This window comes from Oratosquilla oratoria, chromosome 12 (assembly GCF_046742065.1).
Source record: "Oratosquilla oratoria isolate Oo_2021 chromosome 12, ASM4674206v1, whole genome shotgun sequence".
Lineage (NCBI taxonomy): Eukaryota > Metazoa > Arthropoda > Malacostraca > Stomatopoda > Squillidae > Oratosquilla > Oratosquilla oratoria.
Window position 1 is genome coordinate 6,832,887 of NC_134788.1, and position 21,364 is coordinate 6,854,250.

Genomic DNA, 21,364 nt, shown 5'->3' on the forward strand with positions numbered 1-21,364 from the left:
GCCATGGCCATGGCCCTCCCACTTTCATAGTCCTAGAATCGTCACTGCATCCACCCCTTTTAAGTTACTAGAAGAGGCTGGATGACCACATTACAGATAAATGTCCAGGATGCAACACTTCACCCCATACTATACAACACATAGAAAACTGCATTGTACACAATCATGCACGCCAACAGCACAATATACACTATAAAGGATTTTTAGGAAAAACCCCATTCCAGCCGTAGCATTCCTCAGGGAGAAGGAACTGCTCAGCCAGCCTAAGGAATGACAACAACAACAACAATGGCCCTTCTAAGTTACTAGAAGAGGCTGGATGACCACATCACAGATAAATGTCCAGGATGTAACACTTCACCCCATACTATACAACATGTTATAGAAAACTGCATTGTATACAGTCATGCACGCCAACAGCACAATATATGCTATAAGGGATTCTTGGGAAAACCACATTCCAACCATAGCATTCCTCAGAGAGACGGGGCTGCTCAGCCAGTCTAAGGAATGACAACAACAACAACAGCCCTTCTAAGTTACTAGAAGAGGCTGGATGACCACATCACAGATAAATGTCCAGGATGTAACACTTCACCCCATATTATACAACATGTTATAGAAAACTGCATTGTACACAGTCATGCACGCCAACAACACAATATACGCTATAAGGGATTTTTGGGAAAACCACGTTCCAGCCGTAGCATTCCACAGGGAGACGGGACTACTCAGACAGTCTAGGGAATGACAACAACAACAACAACCAAACAGTCTTTGATAAAAATTCCTAGGACTTGTATTTTTTTTTTTCTCCTTGTTCTGTCTTTCCCACTGTATTAATTTTTACCTGCTATCATTACTCTCCCCTATAAGGGAAAAAGCCTTTGGTATGTGTATGTGTGTGTCATTACTCTTATCCCACCTTCTCCCTCTGATCTGTTCCCTCCTAAAGGTACTCCTGCAGTAACATTAAATGAGTTGAATCAGTGTATTGAGAATTATATTAAAGAATTAATACTAAGAGACATCAATGTGTATAAAAAAAATTCTCTCATTTCTCTCTCTCTTTTTTTTTTTTTTTTCTCTCCTATTAAAGGGAGTGGAAGGTTCAACCGTGCCATGCTCCTGAATGTGGGAGCATTGGAGGCTCTCAAACAATACCAGTATGACTGTTTCATCTTTCATGATGTTGACTTGTTGCCAGAGGATGATCGCAACTTGTACACATGTCCTGAACAGCCTCGTCACATGTCCATAGCTATTGATGTTATGGGCTATAAGTATGTTCTTTTTGGTATTTTAGGTATTGTAGTTTGCTTGCTTTATTAGCAAATAGTAGTTTTAAGCTTGCATGTATTTGTATGTTGGTTATTATTTTGTAAAAATTGTAGTTTGCTTACCATAATATATATCTGTAAGAGGAACACATCAAAAGGATTGGAACAATTCTATGCAAAAGTATTTGACCCTCTCACACCCAACACTTGCAGCTCCATTGTCCATCTTGCAGGATCACCACAACTGGGTACCCTTCATTGGTCCCTACAGTAGTTTATTCATAAAAAATCATATTAACCCATAAATGGCAGGGATTCATTGTAGATTTTTTTCTGGTGACCATCAGGTGAATTTACTTTGTTTAGGAAAATCTGCTATCAAAGGATTGTTGTCTACGTTCAGATAGTGGGGGGTCCTTACATATTTTGTATGGCTGCTGCCAAGCAGTTTTACATACATTAATAGCCAGCAGCTTGGAGTAAAAAATCCATCCTTGAATCATAGGCCCTGATACTTTCAGATTTGTCAGAATCAACTCCCAGCACCCCTATAATATATCTATACAAAAAAGCATACACTCAGATCTCAAAACAACTATGACAAGACAGACTTAAGAATTCCATTTTAAATCAAACACCCCTAGACATAACCTAAAAGAGAAAGCACTTCCATGTTACCCAAGAGCTATATTTGCTCATATTCTATTGGATCACTATTAACCCATTCAACTCCGATGACAAGATGTCTTGTCATTTGGTCAAATAAAACAAAAAATCATAAAACACCAAAATGTTTGATCAAACACCAGAAAAATATGACGTCAATCCTCGCTTCGCTCGCAGCGAAGCGAGGACTGACGTCATATTTTTCTGGTGTTTGATCAAACATTTTGGTGTTTTATGATTTTTTGTTTTATTTGACCAAATGACAAGACATCTTGTCATCGGAGTTGAATGGGTTAATGTATGTAAAACTGCTTGGCAGCAGCCATACAAAATATGTAAGGACCCCCCACTATCTGAACGTAGACAACAATCCTTTGATAGCAGATTTTCCTAAACAAAGTAAATTCACCTGATGGTCACCAGAAAAAAATCTACAATGAATCCCTGCCATTTATGGGTTAATATGATTTTTTTATGAATAAACTACTGTAGGGACCAATGAAGGGTACCCAGTTGTGGTGATCCTGCAAGATGGACAATGGAGCTGCCCATTTTCAAAACTCATCTGCCCCCTTAACCCATTAAACTCTGATGACAAGATTCTTGTCATCGGAGTTTAATGGGTTAAGGAATCTTCACACCATATAAGAACTATTATTTACATTGTTATACAACAGGTATCACCATTTATTTTTGCACAGGTTGCCATACAATGATATATTCGGTGGAGTGAGTGCCATGACCACAGAACAGCTACAGACCGTCAACGGTTTCAGCAACAAGTTCTGGGGTTGGGGTGGAGAGGATGATGACATGTCAAACCGCATCAAGTTCCATGGCTTCTTCATCTCCCGTTACCCTGCAAACATAGCTAGATATGTTATGTTGTCACACAAGAAGAATGAACCTAATCCCAAAAGGTATATATAGATATTAACTATTGGGTTATGTCAAAATATTTTTTTTTCGTAATGTATTTTGATTACTTAAAGAGTTCTTCCCCTTTACAAGGGAGGTAGCCAGCCAAGGCCATCCAAAACTCATCTTACTCCCATCCATCATATATTTGTTTCCCTTCCAACTCAGCTCCTTGTAGATGAAGGGTCATCCCTGTCTCCCACTCACTACTTGGGTCAGAAGTAATGGAGCAAAACACAGCACATCCACAACAGGGCTCCATGGCATCATGTACATAGCAACTCTTTCTCCTTGTCCTTTCACGCAAAAATGGAAAAGATAGGAGAAATCCCTTTGGATTGTGTCAATTTATAGTCCGTTCACAACAGTTGTCCATTCTCACCTATCTCTTGCCCTCTCCCTTCCCTGCTCAACAGATGTTCCCCCTTTACTCAAAGCCACTCTAACTCCATCCACCTCTGCCTTCCATACTCTTTTTGCTAGTTTTCCTCATTCTTTCCATGTCTCTAAATCAACTTGGAATTCTTTCATCAGCCATGTCTGCCAACTCTCTTTTCACCCTTGCTCTCTTCATCACCTACAAAGGATTACAAAGGCAAAGCATGCCGACAGGAGACCTTTTGATCCATATCTAGGTCGGATGCAAAAAAAAAAAAAAAAATCATATTAATAATAAATTAAAACTATAACAATGTAAATAACAATTAAAATACATAAATAAATGCATTGGTATAGTTGAATAACAAACAAACAGGTAAATAGTAATTGATAATAAATTGACATATAACTAATAATAAATAAAAATCAGACAGACAAATGATAACAAAACAAAAACAAATAATATAACATAAATTATAATAATTACAGCATCTTACTTAGGTATTTATCTAAATGATTCTTAAAGCTTCGAACTGAACTACATTGCACTACCTGTGCAGGAAGTTTATTCCATTCATTAACTACACGGTTGGCAAAGTTGTTTCTACCTACTTCCAAATTGAATCTATTTCCGGACAGTTTGAGACCATTGTTTCTTGTCTGATTCTCATTCAATGTGAAAATTTGGTCACTTTTGATGTTGTCAATTCCCTTTAAAATCTTAAAGACCTGTATCAAGTCACCTCTGAGTCTACGCTTTTTTAGGGAAAACAGATTCATGTGCTTAAGTCGATTTTTGTATGATTTATTTTTGATATTTGGAATCAGTTTTGTGGCTCGCCGTTGTACTTTTTCCAGTCTGTCAATGTCTTTAATGAGATTCGGTGACCATACGGAAACAGCATATTCCAAATGTGGACGAACTAACGATTTATATAGCTTGTTAATGAGTGATGGACTTTTGAAATCAAAAGATCGCGCAATCAATCCCAGAATCTTATTTGCTTTCTCAGAGGCTGAAATACACTGCTTGGATGATTTGAGGTCGTTACTGATAATTACGCCGAGATCTTTTTCACTATCCACTTTTGTTAACGAATTTCTTTCTTTATCCATCCTTATAATCCCCACCATACTTCTGAAACATTTAATTTCAAATGCATTTAGGTTTCTCATTTCTACTTTCCTTAACCCATTAAACTCCGATGACAAGATTCTTGTCATTTGGTCAAATAAAACAAAAAATCATAAAACACCAAAATGTTTGATCAAACACCAGAAAAATATGACGTCAGCGAGGGCTGACGTCATATTTTTCTGGTGTTTGATCAAACATTTTGGTGTTTTATGATTTTTTGTTTTATTTGACCAAATGACAAGAATCTTGTCATCGGAGTTTAATGGGTTAAATTCCAAGTCTCTGCACCACACTGTGTTATGGGCACAAATCACCCCTTCATATAGTCTTCTCTTTGCATCCATTCCCAAATACCATTTTCTCATAACATTTTTCATTCTCCCAAAAGAGTTACATGCTTCCTTCTCTCTACAGTTCACCTCCACTCTAACTTCTCCATTCCCTGCTACATGTGACCCAAATTACTTAAAACCTCTCACACTATCACAATGCTTGTCAAATGTTGTATTTATCTAATTGCAGTACACAGGAAAGGAGCAATGCTTGTTGGGTCCCATCTCCTATTCTCTAATTTTCTAACATACCTAGACTCAAATTCATGTACAGTTCCAACTTAATCCATATGCATCAATACAGAAAACTATTTCTGCACATCCTTTTGACATGTGGTCTTAATGTGATTTTGAAAACCTGCAGGACAACTTTGCTTACAGTAATCTAGACTTCACTAAGGAGAATTCAACAATGTGTCTAATATTTGTATAGGTTTAACTTCTTAAAGTTTGTCATCCAGCTTCTCAACATATGATAGAAAGGTAATATGACATTTAGAGATTCGAAAAATAATAGATTGTAAACGAAGTCTTTTCTACTGTGCTGTGTCTTGCAACACTGCTTCTGACCCAAGGCAGTGGACAGGATGCAGGGATGACCTGTCATCCAGGAGGTGCCAAGATAGGAGGGTGGAGGGGAGTGGAATATATGGGCTTTGAATTGTGTGCCACCTCTAGCCACTCTCCTTTAAAACTTACTTCCAACTCACTGCAACATGCATTTGGTGGAATTACTCTTGGCACAATCATGCCAATTTTAAACTGCTAGAAAATTATTGTTATCATTTCCCCCCCCCCTTTTTTCTGGTTGCTTGAGAGTTCATGTGGTTTGAATATTAGTTAATTGATACTGTATTTTGTGTATATGTATATCTGTGTATATATATATTTATATATGTACATATATATATATATATATATATATATATATATATATATATATTTGCACATATATATATATTTGCACATATGGTCGGGGGTTGCCGAATTTATGAAGCGGCCTTGCTGTGGATGTGCTGTGTCTTGCAACACTGCTTCTGACCCAAGGCAGTGGACAGGATGCAGGGATGACCTGTCATCCAGGAGGTGCCAAGATAGGAGGGTGGAGGGGAGTGGAATATATGGGAAATGAAATGGGTGGGAGTGATATCTATGCCTTTTTCTTTTTGGCTACCCCCCATGTAAGGGGGAAAAAGCCTTTGGTATATGTATGTATATATATATATATACACACACACACACACACACACACACACACACACACACACACTTTCAACGAACGGACGGCTTGACGAACGCTCTGAAGAAAAGTGCAGATTGTGGATACCAACGCAAAGAGAAGTGCCTTTTTGTGTTTGCAGGGGGGGGGAAATTGCTCGTGAGGCAGTAGGTAAGTAGGAAAAGAGGAGAAGGGGAGGGATTGCTGGGGAAATGGAAGGAAATGAGGATGTGGAGGACTTGGCCCAGGCAGACGGGCGTAAGGTCAACATGAAACGACCACCGGATGACGAAATGGCAAATAAAAATGTAAAGATTAGAAGTATAGAGAGGAGAAATACAGTAGAAAGTGACGAGAATATGTTCCAGGGATTTAAAGAGGGTGGGGGGGACACAACCCCCCCCCGACTGATAAGACTAGAGGAGAGAGTTGATAAGGTGATCGAGGACTTGGAACGTAAGTTAGGTAAGGTAGACTCCATCTTCCAGAGAATTGAAAGATTGGAACAACTAGAGAAGGCTAACAGAAACTTAACTGAAGAAGTAGAGGACCTAAAAAGACAGTTAGGAAATGTAAAGGAGGAGAATGAGAAATTGAAGAAGAATAGTAATGAAAACAGTGAGAAAATAGCTACAGAAGCTAAAAATTGGAGAATAACTCAAGAAGGGAATAAGGTTTCATTCACTGACATAGTCAAACAGCAATTGAAAGAACATAATGAAGACTCAGTTATTAAAGTGATGAGACAGAAGGAGAATATAGTAAGAGAATTAGCTGACAAAAAGAAATGTATAATTATATTAGGAATGGAAGAGAAACATAACCCAGATAGAACCGCAAGAATCAAGGAGGAAAATGAAAGGGTAAGCAGTTTATTAAAATTAGTCCAGGAAGATGAACCAGAAATTATAAAGGAAATTGAGGAAAAATTCAGACTCGGAAAATATAGTACAGATAAGACCAGACCAATTAAGATTAAATTCAGGTCACAAACAACGGCAGAGAAAATTCTATCCAAGACAGGGAAACTAGCAACAAATGATCAATATAAAAAGGTATGGATAAAAAGAGAAATGAATAAGGAGGAAAGAGAGGCAGAAAAGCAGAAAAGAATTGAAGCTAAGGCAAAAAACGAGGAAAGAACGGAGTCAGAGAAAGAGAGATTCTATTGGAGAGTAGTGAACATGAAAATAAAGCAGTTCGACATACTAAAGAAAAACATAAGGGAAACAGAGAACACAATGGAAGTGGCAGAAAACTAAGAGTGTCTTACACAAATATAGATGGATTGATAACAGGATTGAATGAACTGAATGATTATTTGAAAGAAAAAGAACCGGACATAATGGGAATTGTAGAAACAAAATTAAAAGGCCCACTACCACCCAACAGTGTAGGACATGATACATACAATTATTGGATTAGAAACAGAGAGAAAAAACAAGGGGGTGGAGTTATGTTCCTGACAAAAAAGGATATAAACGTGAAAGGTGTCATATATGGAAAGAATACAGTAGAGATGATTATGATAGAAGTGGAAGACCGAGATAAGAAGAGCAGAAAATTTGTGATCAATTATGTGCCTCCGAAAACAGCCTCATGGGAGGAGAGTGAACATAAAAGTATGTTAGAGGACACAAAGATAGCATTAACTAAAATAATGGAAGACGGAGGAAGAATAGTTATGATGGGCGACTTTAATTGCAAAGAAATCTGCTGGGAAGAAATGACAGTAAAGAGTGGTGATGACTCATGGGGAAATGCTCTACTTGAGATGATTACTGACCATTCAATGACACAATGGATACAAGAGAACACTAGGTATAGAAATGAAGAAGAACCATCGAGGCTAGACTTAATAATTACATCTGAACCTAGAATAGTGGACAAGATTGAATATAAAACACCAATAGGTAAAAGTGACCACATATTGATTGAACTGGAACTTAATGAAGAAAAATATATGAAAAGAAATGAACAATATAGAAAAGGAAGAATGATGTATGAAAAAACAAACTTTGATAAAATAAGAGAATTCTTCCAACAAGAAAACTGGGAAGAAATATACAAAGAAGAAACATCAGTGGAAGAGAAATGGAATATTTTGACAAAAATTTACAAAGAAGGAGTGGAAAAGTATGTCCCAAGACAAAAACAAGAAAAAGAATATGTAAAATGCTGGTACAAACAAAAGTTGTAGGGAGTTAAAAGACAAAAGAGACAAAGCCTGGACCGGATGGAAAAAAGACAGAAGACCTGAAAAATGGAAAATATATACTGGTTATAGAAATGAATATGTACAAAAGTGCAGAGAGGAAAAAAGAAAATATGAAAAAGATGTTATAGAAAAGTGTAAAGATCAACCAAAACTATTCTACAGATTTGTAAACAATAAACTGAAAAACAAACAAGACTTGGAGAAATTAAGACAAGGAGGAGTTGAATACACTGAGGAAATGGAAATGGCAGAAATTATGAACAAGCATTTTAAATCAGTGTTTACAAGGGAAAATATACAACCTGAAGAGATTGAGTGGAAGGAAAAAGTCCCCCCTATGGAAGAAATAGAAGTAACGAAGAATGAAATATTGACACACTTGGGTAATTTTGATGTCAGAAAATCGCATGGGCCAGATGAAATAGCAAACTGGATTCTGAAAGAATGTAGGAATGAACTGGCAGACAAAATACATAGCATAATAAGCAGTTCCTTAAAAGAAGGAAAAGTTCCAGAAGATTGGAAAAAAGCAAATATAGTACCTATATATAAAGGAGGAAATAAAGAAGAACCTACCAACTATAGACCAGTCTCTCTAACAAGTACAATAGCAAAAATATGTGAAAGAATTATCAAAAGTAGATGGGTAAAATACTTGGAAAAAAACAACGTACTAAATCCAAGGCAATTTGGATTCAGACAAGGACGATCATGCGTCACCAATTTAATATGTTTCTATTCAAGGCTAATAGATATAATACAAGAAAGAGATGGATGGGCTGATTGTGCATTTCTAGACCTAAAAAAAGCTTTTGACAAAGTACCACATAAGAAGTTGCTTAAGAAATTAGAATATGAAGGAGGAATACAAGGTAAATTGCTAAATTGGATGGAAGACTTTTTGCAAGAAAGAAAAATGCGAGTAGTGATAAGAGATCAGCACTCAAAATGGAATGAAGTAATAAGCAGTGTCCCGCAGGGAACAGTTCTGGCCCCAATAATGTTTGCTATATATATTAATGATATGGATGAAGGAATTGAAAGCTATATGAGCTTCTTTGCAGATGATGCAAAATTACTGAAAAGAGTGAAAACTGAAGAAGATTGTGAATCACTACAGAGAGATCTAAATAAAGTACAAGAATGGAGTAGGAAGTGGGAGATGGAGTTCAATACAAAAAAGTGTAGTATAATGGAATTTGGAAAAAGCAAAAACAGAATAACAGGATCATATAATTTGGGAGAAGAAGGAATAAAAAGAGTAGAAAATGAGAGGGACCTGGGAGTCATTGTTATGAATAATATGTCACCTGAGAAACATATAAATAAGATTTTTGGAGAAACTTATAATTTAATAAGAACAATCAAAGTGGCATTTACATACCTGGATGAAGAAATGGTGAGGAAAATCCTAGTCACCCTGATAAGACCAAGATTGGAATATGCAGCAACGATATGGTCACCAAGTACAAAAAAATGTATAAAAAAACTTGAAAGAATACAAAGAGCAATTACTAAACTGGCACCAACACTCTCAAAACTATCATATGAAGAGAGACTACAAAAACTTAAACTACAGACACTAGAGCAAAGAAGAGAGAGAGGAGATTTGATAGCTATTTACAGAATCATGAAAGGCATAGAAATTACTGATAGAGAGAATCTGATAAAATGGGATGACAGAAATACAAGAGGACACGGAAAGAAAATAAAAAAAGACAACTATAGAAGAGATTTGAAAAAGAACAGCTTTCCTCACAGAGCAATAGACAGTTGGAACAAGTTAGATGAGAAAGTGGTGTGTGCAAAAACAATACATGAATTTAAAAATAGTTTAGATAAAATGAGATATGAAGACGGGACCTCACGAGCATAGCTCCCCTTCCCGTAAAATACAACTAGGTAAATACAACTAGGTAAATACACACACACACACACACAGGGACAAGAAACAGGGAGGGGGAATCATGTTCTTGGCCAAGAAAGACCTAAAGGTGACAAAAATTGCAGAGGGCAAAGGTAATGCTGAAGTGATCATGATAAAAGTCGAAGGCAAGAATATGAAAAGTAGAAAGTTTGTGGTGACTTATGTGCCTCCAAAAACAAGCGCTTGGAAAGAAATTGAACATACAAAAATGCTAGATGACACAAGAAAATCACTCAATGAGATACTAATGGGTAAGGGTAATCTGGTAGTTATGGGGGACTTCAATTGCAAAGAAATTTGTTGGGACAGCATGACAGTGCAAGGAGGAGATGACTCGTGGGGCAATGTACTGCTAGATATGACCATGGAGTACACAATGACCCAATGGGTCCGTGAAAACACAAGGTACAGAAATAATGAAGAGCCATCGAAACTAGATCTAATATTTACAACAGAGCCTGAAATAGTGCATAAAGTCCAGTATGAGACACCAATTGGAAAGAGTGACCATGTACTCATCGAAACTATACTAAAGGAAGAAATAGACATAGAGAGGAACGAAAAGCATAGGAAAGGAAGACTGAGGTACAACAAAACAGACTTTACAAAACTAAAGACATTCTTCCGGAATGCAAACTGGGAAATATTTTACAGGGAAGAAACAGCAGTGGAAGAGAAATGGAATATATTGATGGAAAACTACAATGAAGGGGTAAACAGGCATGTACCAAGACAAAAGCGAGAGAGAGAGTACATTAAATGTTGGTTCAACAAAAGATGCAGTGAGGCAAAAGACAGAAGGGACAAAGCTTGGAAAAAGTGGAGAAAAGACAAAAAACAAAGCAAATGGCAAATTTATGTTAACTATAGAAATGAGTATGTTAATGTGAGAAGAGAGGAGAAAAGGAACCATGAGAAGGATATTATAGACAAATGCAAAGAGCAACCCAAACTATTCTATCGGTATGTGAATGGTAAACTTAAAAACAAACAGGAATTGGTGAAACTATGCCAAGGAAACATAGAATACACAGAAGATTTAGAGGTGGCCGAAGTCATGAACAATCACTTTAAATCTGTTTTCACCAGAGAGAAAATACCAAATTGTGACATAGACAAAAACAAGAAATCTCCCCTCATGAATGAGTTTACAGCATCACTAAAGGAAATATCAGAACATTTATCAAGGCTGGATGTCAGAAAATCACATGGCCCGGACGGTATTGCAAATTGGATTCTAAAGGAGTGCAAAGAAGAACTAACAGACAAAATACACATCTTAATAAACAGCTCACTCAAAGAAGGAAAGATACCCGAGGACTGGAAAAACGCTAACATTGTACCAATACACAAAGGAGGAAACAAAGAAGAACCCACCAACTATAGGCCAGTATCACTAACAAGCACCATTGCCAAAATTTGTGAGAAAATAATCAAGAATAGATGGGTAAAACATCTGGAAGACAATGACATATTAAACCCAAGACAATTCGGATTCAGACAAGGAAGATCATGCTCCACAAACTTAATATGCTTTTACTCAAGACTAATAGACATAGTGCAAGAAAGAAATGGATGGGCTGATTGTGCATTCCTAGACTTGCAAAAAGCCTTTGACAAAGTACCACACAGAAAACTACTAAAAAAAACTGGAACACATAGGAGGAATACAGGGAAACCTACTAAAATGGATAGAGGACTTTCTGACTGGTAGAAAGATGAGAGTAGTGCTCAGAGAAAAATATTCAGACTGGAAAGAGGTGATCAGTGGAGTACCGCAAGGATCTGTGCTGGCACCAATAATGTTTGCTATCTATATGAATGACATGGATGAGGACGTGAACTGCTACATGAGCTTCTTTGCCGATGACGCCAAACTGCTAAGGAAAATAGAAACTGATGAGGACTGTGAAGCACTGCAAAAAGACCTAAATAGGGTATGGAACTGGAGTCAGAAATGGGAAGTGGACTTTAATACTAAGAAGTGTAGCATAATGGAGTTTGGAAAAAGCAAAAACAGAATATCAGGAAAATATACAATTGGAACCAAAGAAGTAAAGAAAGTAGGATCCGAAAAAGATTTGGGAGTAATTATCACGAACGACTTGTCCTATGATATACAGATTAACAAAATTGTCGGGGAGACTTACAACTTGCTAAGATCAATAAAAGTGGCGTTTACATACTTGGACGAAGACATGATGAAAAAAATATTGGTTACATTGATAAGGCCTAGATTAGAGTATGCAGCGACATTGTGGTCCCCCAGTACCAAAAAGAATATAAAGAAAATAGAAAGAATCCAAAGAGCAGCTACAAAAATGGCACCTGCACTTGCAAACCTATCATACGAAGAGAGATTGGCTAAACTGGAGTTACCGACACTGGAGCAAAGAAGAGAGAGAGGTGACCTATTGACCATCTACAGAATCATGAAAGGCACAGAGGTACTCGATAGTGAGAACTTACTTAACTGGGACAAAAGAAACACAAGAGGACATGGAAAGAAAATAAAAAAACATAGCTATAGAAGAGAACTGAAGAAAAACAGTTTTCCTCATAGAGTTTTGGACACTTGGAACAAACTGGACAATGAAATAGTATGCGCAAAAACCATTCATGAGTTTAAAAACAAACTAGACACTGCAAGATACAAAGGCGGGACAACACGAGCATAGCTCCCCTTCCCGCAAAATACAACTAGGTAAATACAACTAGGTAAATACACACACACACACACACACACACACACACACACACACACACACACACACACACACAGACACACACAGACACACACAGACACACACACACACACACAAAAAGAGTGATCAAAAACAGATGGGTTAAATACCTGGAAGAAAAATGTATACTGAACCCAAATCAATTTGATTTAGACAAGGGAGATCCTGTACAACAAATCTGATTTGCTTTTACTCAAGATTAGCAGACATGATACAAGAAAGAGATGGATGGGCAGACTGTGCTTTTCTGGACCTGCAAAAGGCATTTGATAAGGTACCTCATAGGAAACTAATAAATAAGATAGAGTCAAAAGGTGGCATCAGAGAAACATTATTGGAATGGATGAAAGACTTCCTGATTGGGAGGAAAATGAGAGTTGTAATTAGAGAAAATTTCTCCAACTGGGAAGAAGTAAAAAGCGGTGTCCCGCAAGGATCTACTGGCCCCGATCATGTTCGCTGTATACATTAATGACATGAATGAAGGCGTGGAGTGCTATATAAATTTTTTTGCAGATGATGCAAAATTACTTAAGAAGGTAAAAACGGAAGAGGACTGCAACTCATTGCAACAAGATCTGGACACAATATGGAATTGGACTCAAAAGTGGGAAGTAAAATTAGATATTAAGAAATTCAGTATAATGGAATTTGGAAAGAGTAGAAACAGGATATCAAAAGATTACAGAATTGAGGAAGAAAAAAAAAACTATGAAAAAGATCTTGGAGTGATGATTGGAAAGGACATGAAACCAGATAAGCATATAAATAAGATGTTTGGAGAAACCTACAACTTATTGAGAGCAATCAAAGTGGCATTTACTTATATGGACGAAGAAATGATAAGGAAAATACTAACTACACTAATAAGACCAAAACTTGAGTACGCAGCATCACTTTGGACACCCAGTACCAAAAAGAATATTAAGAAACTAGAAAGATTACAAAGAGCGACAACCAAACTAGAACCGACACTCGCCGAACTAACATATGAGCAAAGACTATCCAAATTGAACCTACCAACACTGGAACAAAGAGAAAGAGGAGATTTGCTAACTATCTACAGAATAATGAAAGGAATGGAAGTTTTAGACAGGAACGACCTATTAGTGTGGGAAAACGGTAAAACAAGAGGACACGGAAAAAAATTGAAAAAGGATAGTTATAGAAAAAACTTGAAAAGGAACAGTTTCCCACACAGAGCAATAAATACATGGAACAAATTAGACAACAAAACAGTATGTGCTAACACTATACAAGATTTTAAGATAAAACTTGATGCAGAGAGATACAAAGACGGGTCACCACAAGCCTAGCTCCCTTCCCGTATATTACAACTAGGTAAATACACACACTCACACACACACACACAGAAGGGTCAGTGCTGGCTCCAATCATGTTTGCCATATACCGGTACATAAATGACATGGACAAAGGAGTTGAATGTTATATGAATTTCTTCGCAGATGACACAAAAATATTAAAGTATCAACAGAAGAGGACTGTGACTCATTACAATCAGATCTGGACAAAATCTGGAAATGGACTCAAAAGTGGGAAGTGAACTTCAATATAAAAAAGTGTAGCATAATGGAGTTTGGAAAAAGCAGAAACAGAATTTCACAAAATTACAAAATTTGTGAAAAAGAAATAAAAAAAGTGCACTCGGAATGGGACCTTGGAGTGATAATCAGCAAAGACATGACACTGGATAGACATATAAACAAAATAGTCGGTGAAACCTACAACCTACTAAGGTAAATGAAAGTGGCATTTGAATACTTGGATGAAGAAGTGATAAAAAATATATTAGTCACTTTGATTAGACCAAAACTGGAATATGCAGCAACACTATGGACACCCAGTACTAAAAAGAATATAAGGAAACTAGAAAGAATACAGAGAACAACAACAAAGTTGGCACCAGCTCTTTCCAAATAAACATATGAACAAAGATTATTGAAATTAGAACTACCAACACTAGAGCAAAGAAGAGAAAGAGGTAATCTGCTGACTATATTTAGAATCATGAAAGGAATGGAAATCCTTGACAGAAAAGATTTACTAAAAAATGACAATGGATAAACAAGAGGTCATGAAAAGAAACTCAAAAAGGACATCTGCAGAAGAGATCAGAAAAAGAATAGCTTCCCACACAGAGTGCTGGATATATGGAATAACTTAGATAAAGAAATACTATTCAAGATTTAAAAAAAAAAATTGATGCTGAAAGATACAGACGGGTCACCATGAGCATAGCTCTCTTCCCATATGATACACCTAGGTAAATACATGGACCATTGACTGGAAAGGACATCTCGAACGAGCTCTGGAGAATAGTGCTTTTTCGCTAAGTTGGAGGGAAACGACCACCTATTTGGTATTTGTGTGGGAAGGGGAGAGCTTGAGAGTGCCCGAAATGAGTTAATAAAGTGAATTTAAGGAGTGACAAAGAAGCAAAAATGGAGGATAGTCAAAACAGAAATATAGCGAAGCAACCAAAAGAAGACTAGATATGAACAAGGTTGAATTGCCGTTAGGTGTGGAAGGCAGAGGTAGAAGGAGTGAACGTGAGGGGGCGACCAAGGACGAGATGGATGGATGGGGTAAAAGGGGCATTGGGAAAGAGGGGAATGCCTGTTTAGGAAGGAAGGGAGAAGACAGAAGATTGGGGTGAATGGAGAATGGTTGTGTATGATGCTGTGATGTATGAAAGGGAGTGGGTGGGGGATGGAGGATGAGGGAATATGTGTGAAAAAATAATTTGGCACAGCCCAAAGGGATTTCTACCCCTCTTCTCCTTTTCTGAATGAGGGGACAGAGAGAGGAGGGTCGCCGATTTAATGAAGCAGTCATGCTATAGGTGTGCTGTGTCTTGCAACACTGCTTCTGACTCAGGGTAGGGTAGTGGGCGAGATGCAAAGATGACCTGTCATCCAGAAGGACCCAAGATTAGAGGGATGGAGTGGGGTGAATGGGAGTGGAGTATGTGGGGATGAAATGGCTGGGAGTGGATGCCCTTGGTTTTTGGCTACCTCCCTTGTTAGGTGGAAAGAGCCTTTTGTATGTGTATGTATATATGTATTTGCCTAATTGTAGTATACAGGAAAGGAACAATGCTTTTTGGGTTACATGTCGTATTCTATAATTATCTAACATACCTAAACTCAAATTCATGTACAGTTCCATCTTAATCTTTATCCTTGATTTCCAATTATCATATTTCAATTTTAACATGTATTGTTTGAGCAATACTTGAGTGTGTGTGTGTACATTTATTAATTTTTTGTATGTTGCAAGAGTAACATACAGTAATATTGAAGTTGGGGAGAAATCTCTTCAGGTTGCATCAAAATATTATTCAAACTCAAGTACACAGCAGCACTCTGGACACCCAGTACCAAAAAGAACATTAAAAAACTAGAAAGGTTAAAAGAGCAACAACCAAACTAGCACCAACTCTTTCCAAACTAACGTATGAGCAAAGACTGTCCAAATTAGAACTACCAACTTTGGAACAGAGAATAGAAAGAGGTGACCTGCTGACTGACTACAGAATAATGAAAGGAATGGAAGTTTTAGGTAGGGATGACTTATTAACATGGGACAATAGTAAAAGGAGAGGACATGAAAAGAAGCTAAAAAATGATAGTTATAGAAGAAATTTAAAAAAGAACAGCTTCCCACACAGAGCGATAGATACATGGAATAAATTAGACAATGAAACAGTGTGTTCAAACACTATACAAGATTTTAAGAAAAAACTTGATGCTGAGAGATACAAAGACGGGTCACCACGAGCATAGCTCCCTTCCCGTATGATACAACTACGTAAATACACAACCACTCCCTAACCCCCACTATCCCCCTTCCATGTATCAATGGGTGGGAGTCGAATTATGGCTTTTGACTTTGGCTACCTCCCTTGTAAGGGGGGAAAAGCCCTTAGTATATGTACATATGTATGTATTGTTTGGCAATGTGCTAAACCTTGGTTCGATCCTGGGGGCGACAGTTGGAAAAATGTTTTGAGTGACATGCATCGTTACTTGGAATTCACTTGAGGTGTGCATGTATGTTTCAACAGAGAGTGTTATAGAGGTGGCCAATGAAACACTGAATAAATTAATAATTGTACAGCACTACATAGACAATACATGCTCTCACTTTGGAGACAAGACCAAGACTGACACCAAGCTTACTTAGTGTGGGAAAACATAAACAAATCATCTTGGTTCTCCTACAAAAAGGTGCAAATAAATATACTATGACAATAATAAAATCAATATACAATAATACATACATACATATACCAAAGGCCTTTTCCCCCTTGCAAGGGAGGTAGCCAAAAAGAAAAAGGCATAAAAACCATTCCCACCCATTCCATCCCTAATACATGTATTAGGGATATACAATAATAAATGTACAATACTACAAGTACGTATGTATAATATTCAAGGAATGTTTAATGCTACCATTACAAGAGTAGACCTTTTGTTATGCAAACAATGTCTGTTCTTAGTTATATTCTATGTTTTATGATGAGTGATTATTACATATTTCTAATCATGCTGTTATTTATTTTTCAGATATGCATATTTGTATGAAGGGAAGAAGAGGTTCAAATCTGATGGCCTGAATAGTGTCAAATATCATGTTCTAGATATTCAATTTCGTCGTCTATATACGTGGGTCTACGTTGACCTTCTGCCATCTTAGGACCTGGCTTACTCTTCACATCGTTGCCATCATTGTAATATTGTCAGCCAATATCAAACGTATGGAATCTCATATGAATATCTCACACATTGATCACATATCTACATATATTGAGATGTATCTACATGCATGTTAAATTTACCCGCATACTTGGTGTCTCGTTTTGATCACATCCTTTCATATAGTATTTTTATATGGTGTACAGTCTGAAGCACAGATATATTATGATTGTGCCATCACAAATTTTTTTTTAATTTGGTGTCAAGCCTGTAGTAGCAATGTGATGTACCTTTATGCAGTTTTGATGTGCCATTCTGTCTATGATGATGGGTGGGTTCTTATGCAAGGCTAGTCTATGGTAGCCTTTTAGACATTACCCTTTGCTGCCCAAGTGTTCCTCTAGGCTGAAAAAAATCATCTGGCAAGAAACAAGCATTGTATATATGTTTGATGTGTAAAGGTGTTCACAGTGGCAACACGGAGTATTGCGTATAGTGACTCAGCCTTCAGAAAGGCTAAGATATCCCCTCCCCAACTTTCCATAGAAACCTGTGGGGAGGTAGTTCTTCCCTTGACTGGGCCCAAGAACATGACATGTTTTTCATGGGTCTTTACTATAGGACTTGCTTCCTTTCTGGCCGTTGTAGTATTCCTTGAAAGGGTACATTTGTACAACAGATTAATCCATAAAAGCCGAAGACCTGATTACGAGTTTGTTCAGGTTCACATTAGATGATTTTTATTTGCATACAGCAAGCCTCTCACCTTCCAGTGGGTGTTATTATCATTAACAAATTATTGTGCTACTTCTACTTTCATGATTCCCTTCAAGATTATGCCTAATGATTTTGCTTTGACTTGTGCTAGGCAGTTGAATTCAGTTTAAACATTTTATCCCTCAGTGAGTTAAAAGCCGTTTCAACATGCCATATCCCAGTTTTCTATTTTGTAATTTTCTTCTGGGTAGTCCAATAATTTGATTTGGTTTAGAGAAGCTTCATATCCTCAAATTATTATCTCGCTAAAGCCAAAGATCCACTTTAAAGGGCCCTACACACGCTCAGACTTTTACTCAGACTTGTCTGCACAACCCATGTATGCGCAGACAAGTCTGAGTAAAAGTCTGAGCGTGTGTAGGGCCCTTAATGCTCTTGTTTTAGATCATGGCAGATGATTTAATTCAGCTTGGAGGGTTCTCATTTTTATGAAAGTAGCAGTTGCTGACAAGACTAACGAGTTAAACACCATATGAGGACAGAGCCTTTATTTGCTTTTAAACTCATGAATGGTTTTTGCGCACACTATTTCCTTGTCCAGTTTGTTCCAAGTGTCCACCACTCTATGTGGAAAACTGTTTTTCTTCAGATCTCTTCTGTAGCTATGTTTTTTATTTTCTTTCCATGTCCTCTTGTGCTTCTGTCCCAGTTTAACAAGTCCTCTCTATCAAGTATTTCTGTGCCTTTCATGATTCTGTAGATGGTCAGTAGGTCACCTCTCTTCTTTGCTCCAGAGTCAGTAAATCTAGTTTAGCCAATCTCTCCTCATATTATATGATGTTTTGCTTGTTGCAGCTTTTTCAAGTACTCAAAAAGTCAAACAAATAAAGGCTCCGTCCTCATATTGTGTTTAACTCGTCAGGGTTCTTAAAAAGGTAAAGTAAGTTTTGATAAATTTCAAGCCCTTATCTTCCCATTTTGAGTAAGATTTTAAGTAAGATTTTAATTATAGAATTTTTTAGCTAGAAATTTTATTCCAGTATATACATGTGTTCACATGATTTTATTTTCAGAAAATCATATGGATATGTCAACTGAATATGATACTTATGAAAAGGAAATTAGAATGACTAGGTAGAAATATGATCTGAATAGAAAATAGAATGACTGCATAAAAGAGGTGTGAAATATAAACAATTGTTCATGTGAGAAATTCGCTAGTGACAGCGACATTAATCTGATCATTTTTATGACAGTCACATGCAGGATTCGAACCCACTGCTTTTGGCCACCCGTAAGATTACCTTCACAAAGCCTTTACCCACTTGACTATAGCCTCTGTGGTCGAATGGGTAAAGGCACTGTGAAGGTACAGTAATCTTATGGGTGGCCGAAAGCAATGGGTTCGAATCCTGCATATGATTTTCATAAAAATTATCAAATTGTTCATGTGTTGTGAAACGCTGTGAGGGGCTTCCAGGTTTATGTAAAAGTAATAGATATACTACTTTAACACTGACAGAAGACGATAGGGAGACTTAGTATATGAATCGCACATATTATCAAAATTAATTAACATTAGATTCCCTGGCACTATTCCCACACCATCTTTATGAAGGTAATACAGTCAAAACACGTAGTGCTTTGTGAAGATCTTTTATAATTGATTACAAAAGAAATTCGTATACTGCGGAGGGGGATGACTGGCACTTCTCTGTCGTAGTCGTTTATCAAGGTTCTGTTTTGGGCACCAGAATCAAAGGACCTTGGTTCTGATTTTTATTTTTTGTTTATTTATTTTTTTATCTATTTATTTATTTCTTTATTTTATTATCATTTTATTTTTATATATTTATTTTATTTATTTTTTATTATTATTTTTTTTTTCCTCCTTATTTACCTAATTGTGATATACAAGAAAGGAGCTATACTCATGGGATCTTGTCTCTTATTTCTCAATCTGTCACACATAGCTTTAATTGAAAGTACCAGTCATTGTGTATGGCAACTACTTTTCTACAGCATATATACCACCTATGTGGAAAAAAAATATTTAGAATAAGGTCAACACTAGATATGTTTTAATGAAACAAAAAGGCCATTGAAAATTTCTCTCCCTCTCCCTCTCTTTCTCTCCCCTCTCTTTCTCTCCCCTCTCTTTCTCTCCCCTTTCTCTCCCCCCTCTCTCTTCACCTCTCTCCCCCTCTCTCTCCCTCTCCCCCCTCTCTTTCTCTCCCCCTCTCTCTCTCCCCCCCTCTCTTTCTCTCCCCTCTCTTTCTCCTCTCTCCCCTCTCTCTCTCCCTCTCTCACCCCTCTCTCTCCCCCCTCTCTCTCTCTCCCTTCTCTCTCTTTCCTCTCTCTCTCCCCTCTCTCTCCTCTCTCTCCTCTCTTTCTTCCCTCTCTCTCTCCCCCCTCTATCTCCCCTCTCTCTCTCTCATTCTCTCTCTCTAATTGGGATTAAAAGCAATACCTTTATAGGTTCATCGTCTCTTTACACACCTCCACTGCAGCATGATCAGTTGGTACAGGTCAATATATTCCTTTATCGGAAATGGTTAGAACTTATTTAGTTTTCAGATTTTTTTATATGTTGGAATGATTGTTTACATGCTTAGTGGAACAACTTGAGGATGGGACTATTAAGCATGATGTATTCATTCCAATGTTGAAGAGTTCAGGCTATTGATCGATGTTCTCTCAAGTTCTGCTAAGTGGAAAACCCACACCCTGACAATGGCTGGGAATGATCCTCAGAACCTGAGAAGAAATGTTGGACTGCTGTCTATGTTGTATCACTGGGATTGTTTCTAGGGGTGTACCAATTAATTCGCATTGGCAAGAATTGGGATTTTTTTAGAATTGGCATTGCCAAGAATTGCCGATGCTGATTCTTCCAAAAATGCCTATTCTCACTGATGCCAATTCAGCAAAAAAGTGCCAAATTTTGACAATGCTGATTTATCTGCACCACCCTAATTGTTTCTATGTCGCTGGCTGAGAGTGGTAGAAAGAGGAGAGCACTTGCTGGTTGTCAGTTCCCTATGTGTTAAAAAGTGTAATGAATACAGTTGAAGTTAATAGGGGGAGGTCTTGGGTCTTGTCTGGAGAC

At 37.3% G+C, this 21,364-nt stretch overlaps 1 protein-coding gene across 10 annotated transcripts in view; it reads left to right on the forward strand.

Annotated features, from left to right (window-relative positions):
* Positions 1 to 20,546, forward strand: part of LOC143030932 (beta-1,4-galactosyltransferase 1-like) — an 86,154-nt gene extending 65,608 nt beyond the window's left edge. For 9 of the 10 annotated variants that reach the window (XM_076194211.1, XM_076194204.1, XM_076194203.1 and 6 more), the window contains 3 exons: positions 1,100 to 1,283; positions 2,648 to 2,866; positions 17,410 to 20,544. In XM_076194211.1, the coding sequence (XP_076050326.1) occupies positions 1,100 to 1,283; positions 2,648 to 2,866; positions 17,410 to 17,539 (533 nt within the window). In that variant the 3' untranslated portion in view covers positions 17,540 to 20,544. Of the gene's footprint in view, positions 1 to 1,099; positions 1,284 to 2,647; positions 2,867 to 17,409 lie in introns of all 10 variants that reach the window. The other variant, XM_076194213.1, reaches the window with a different exon arrangement.
* The last annotated feature ends 818 nt before the right edge of the window (positions 20,547 to 21,364 follow it).